Source organism: Propithecus coquereli, unplaced genomic scaffold (genome assembly GCF_000956105.1).
Source record: "Propithecus coquereli isolate 6110/MARCELLA unplaced genomic scaffold, Pcoq_1.0 Scaffold39, whole genome shotgun sequence".
Taxonomy (NCBI): Eukaryota; Metazoa; Chordata; class Mammalia; order Primates; family Indriidae; genus Propithecus; species Propithecus coquereli.
This window is the reverse complement of record NW_012149618.1, coordinates 1537986-1541546: the sequence shown is the minus strand read 5'-3', so window position 1 is coordinate 1541546 and position 3561 is coordinate 1537986. Positions and strand designations below refer to the sequence as shown.

General features: G+C 38.0%; 1 protein-coding gene across 3 annotated transcripts in view; it reads left to right on the top strand.

The window, feature by feature from the left end:
• The window catches only part of DTNB (dystrobrevin, beta), a 273847-nt gene that overhangs the window by 20144 nt on the left and 250142 nt on the right, over positions 1 to 3561 (top strand). For all 3 annotated transcript variants that reach the window (XM_012652544.1, XM_012652543.1, XM_012652542.1), the window contains exon 2: positions 1073 to 1140. In XM_012652544.1, the coding sequence (XP_012507998.1) occupies positions 1074 to 1140 (67 nt within the window). In that variant the 5' untranslated portion in view covers position 1073. The remainder of the gene's footprint in view (positions 1 to 1072; positions 1141 to 3561) is intronic.

Below are 3561 nucleotides of genomic sequence, written 5' to 3'. Positions count from 1 at the left end.
TAACAATTATATAAGAAGTTTAAGGGTTAGGATCCCACTCTACCACTTTTGAGTTGTATACTCTTGAGCAGGTTAGTGTTCTTTTCTAGGCATCTGTTTCCTAATTTATAAAATGAAGATAATAATACATAATAATAATACTAGCACAAAGGGGTTTGTGAGGATTAAATGAGATAATGCATGTAAAGAATTTTAACAGAGGCATAGCCTAAGTCTGTCCGCGTAAACTATTGCCACATGATAGCAAATTTACATTTAGGAGATCTTTGGGTTTGGGGATGAATAACTTTTTTCTTTAATATAAAAATAGGGCTGAGCATGATGATTCACACCTGTAGTCCCAGCACTTTGGAAGGATGAGGTTGGAGGATTGCTTGAGGCCAGGAGTTTGAGACCAGCCTGGGCAACATAGTGAAACCCTGTCTCTACAAAAAATAAAAAAATTAGCCGGGCATGGTGGTGTGCATCTGTAGTCCCAGCTACTTGGGGAGCCTGAGGCAGGAGGATCCCTTGAGCCCAGGAGTTGAAGGCTGCAGTGAGCTATGATTGCACCACTGTACTCCAGCCAGCCTCGGTGACAGAGTGAGACCCTGTCTCTAAAAAAAAGAAAAACAGAAAAAAGATTTTATTTATTTTTTTATGTGTAAGCCAACAATTCTTATGTTATTTGTTGCAGCCTTTCATTATATTTATTTTCTAAATTGTATTTAGTAACATGTTTACCTGTAAAACATGTTTATTTATAAAACGATAATGATATGGGAAACTGTCTCAACTAATCCAAGACTCTGCAGAGAAAATATAGGTAGAAAAGACAGCCCCATATTTTCAGCACAAGAAGCAATTATACAAGCTCGATTAAGTATTGACTTATTAATATTTTAGAAGCTATCAAATAAAAGTACAATGGTCTACCTTTTTCTGTATCAGGCTTCCAGTTTATTTTTACTGATATGGTCTTAAAATGTGCATTTGCAGCTTGGTTTCCTGTACCTCTTCGCAGTCAAATGATTAGCACTTGGTTGAATTGTCAAATTATACAGTGGTTTATCGTATCTTTCTTTGTCTCTAGGATGATTGAGGAAAGTGGGAACAAGCGGAAGACCATGGCAGAGAAGAGGCAGCTGTTCATAGAAATGCGTGAGTCTTGAGTGCTTCTAGAATCTTTGTATGTGCAAGAATTTTTTTTTTCCTGATCAAGTCATAGCTTTAATCAGTTACAAGTTTTATGTTATAAGCTTTAGAGAGGGGCAGTTAAAGAATCAGGGAGTTGGAGGACCCTAAGCCAAAGCATACATTTTAATTGAGTTGACTTGAATTGCTTTCTTAAGCAGGGACATAAATAATAAGGCAGGAATGTTACCTAGAATATCTGCGCTTTTAAGTCACACCAGTCAACTTAGACCTCCTGCTATAACTCCATTGTTCCATGAGCTTGCATGTGGTGATTAAGAATTAATATTAATACATTATATGAATTACCTTCTACTAGATACCGTAGAGAGGACTAAATGTTAGGACAGCACTGAGAGCTATCAGAAATATAAAAAGAATGAATGTACTTTGGTATATTACTTTAGTATACCATTTTAAATCTCTTAAAAAATTATATTCTTACATAAAATATAAACAAAGAGAAAAAGGTAGCTGAGAAGAGTGGGGTGGTCCCAGTATCTGAAGGTTTGTTTTGCTCTGTGACTACTTGAACATGTGACCTTGACCAACTCACATTTGTTGGACCTCAAATTCCTTTGCCATGAAATAGGATTATTGATCTGGATCAGTGATTATGAAACCTTTTAAAAGCATTGTACTTTTTTTCCAAATGAAATCTTACAAGGACCCTTAACATGAGTACTATAAAATTGGCAATGCTTCATTGGAGCAGGAGAGGGGAGGCAGAGGCCAGCCTATGATAACTACTGGAAGGTCCTTGCAGAATTCTAGAATTCTGCATATCATAGTATGAAAATTAGTGGATAAAATCTCTGAAGACCCAAGTCTCTCAATATATTTTATATCTGTAGCATCGTAGTAATGGGAGACATATTTTGACTTAGATCTATGTAATTCTATCATTCATAGCCTGGATAACCATTTGTTAGAGAGATGGTAGAGAAGAAATTTTGGCATTGGGTAGGCAGCCAAAGTGGGTGATCTTTAAGGACTTTTTTTTAGTTCTGAGTCTCTAATTGCTAGTCATCCAATTCAGACACTTTGGAGTTACTTTGCTCCACTTCACCTTCTACCTCCAAAGAAATCACAAAGTACAGCTGAGTTTACCTCATAAATGAGCCTTGACTCTATTACTCACACAACAGTGGCCTTGAGTCCAGGCTCTGCAGTTAGACTGCTGGGTTTGGATCTTGGCTCCCTCACTTACCAGCCATATAACCTTAGGCAAATTCACTTAATCTCTCTGTGCCTCAGTTTTCTCATCCATACAGTGGGAATAGTACTGACTTCATAGGATTACTGTGATGATTGAATGAGATGATGTTAGCATAGCACCTGACGCAAATAGTAAATACTTAATATGGTTATCTGTGTTTATTATGAATTTTTTTATCATTGTTACTTTTCTGAACTAAGTAGTAAGTTCCTGATCCCTTCTTGCGGTCTTGACCCTCTCAAATCTGCTGTGCTTAGCTGCCAGATTGAACTATATAAATCTATGTTACTTTTTTGCTTAAGTCCCTTTAGTTGCTTCTCATCACTTTCATGAGAAAGCCCCAGCTCTTAAGAATGTCAAACAAGGCTCTTCTGGCCCCTTTTTCGTACGGTTCACAGGTTCCCAATTTTCATCCCATCCCTTGTGTGTCAGTTTCCAGCAACACTGAATTGGCTTTCCTGCAGATGGATCATGTTGTTTCATGCCTTTGTGCCTTTGCTAAGGCCATTGCCTCCACCATCTGACAGACTACTCCTGCCTACCCTTCCAGACTCAGCAGAGGGGTCATCTTTTCCATCCAGTTTTTAGTGCATTTATTGAGGATCTGCCATGTTCCAGGCACTATTCTAGGTGCTTGGGTTACAGGGGAGAACAAAATAGTCCCTGACTTCACTCATTTTAGTAAGGGGAAGCAGACAACATTTTCCCCTTGCTAAAATCTTACTTAGATTTTAGTAAGGGGAAACCAAATAAATAAACACAGTAATTCCTGATACTAAGAAGAGGTTGAAGTCCTTTAAGTAAATAAACATGGGCATTGAAAGAGAGTGACCACGGTTGATACTTGAAGTAGTCCTGCCAAGCAATGGGTTTATTGCTTAGTGAATATTACTACTTTGACACAGAAACCTCATGTAGACAGTCTGGGAGATGTTTCTTGAGTATGGCTTCTTGAATCTCCCCTATTTCTTACAGGAAAAATTGCAATGGTGGCGATAATATCCACCGATGGAAGCCCCACTCCCTCATTCCTGTCAACATCACCCCCAAACCCCAGCATAATTACCTTCTATGGATGCCCAAATTGCCTTTTTCCAGCCTTATTACTTGAATGTGTTATCTAGGTGTTGGGTTGATTTTAGTATATCAATTTAGAATCTGATAATCTT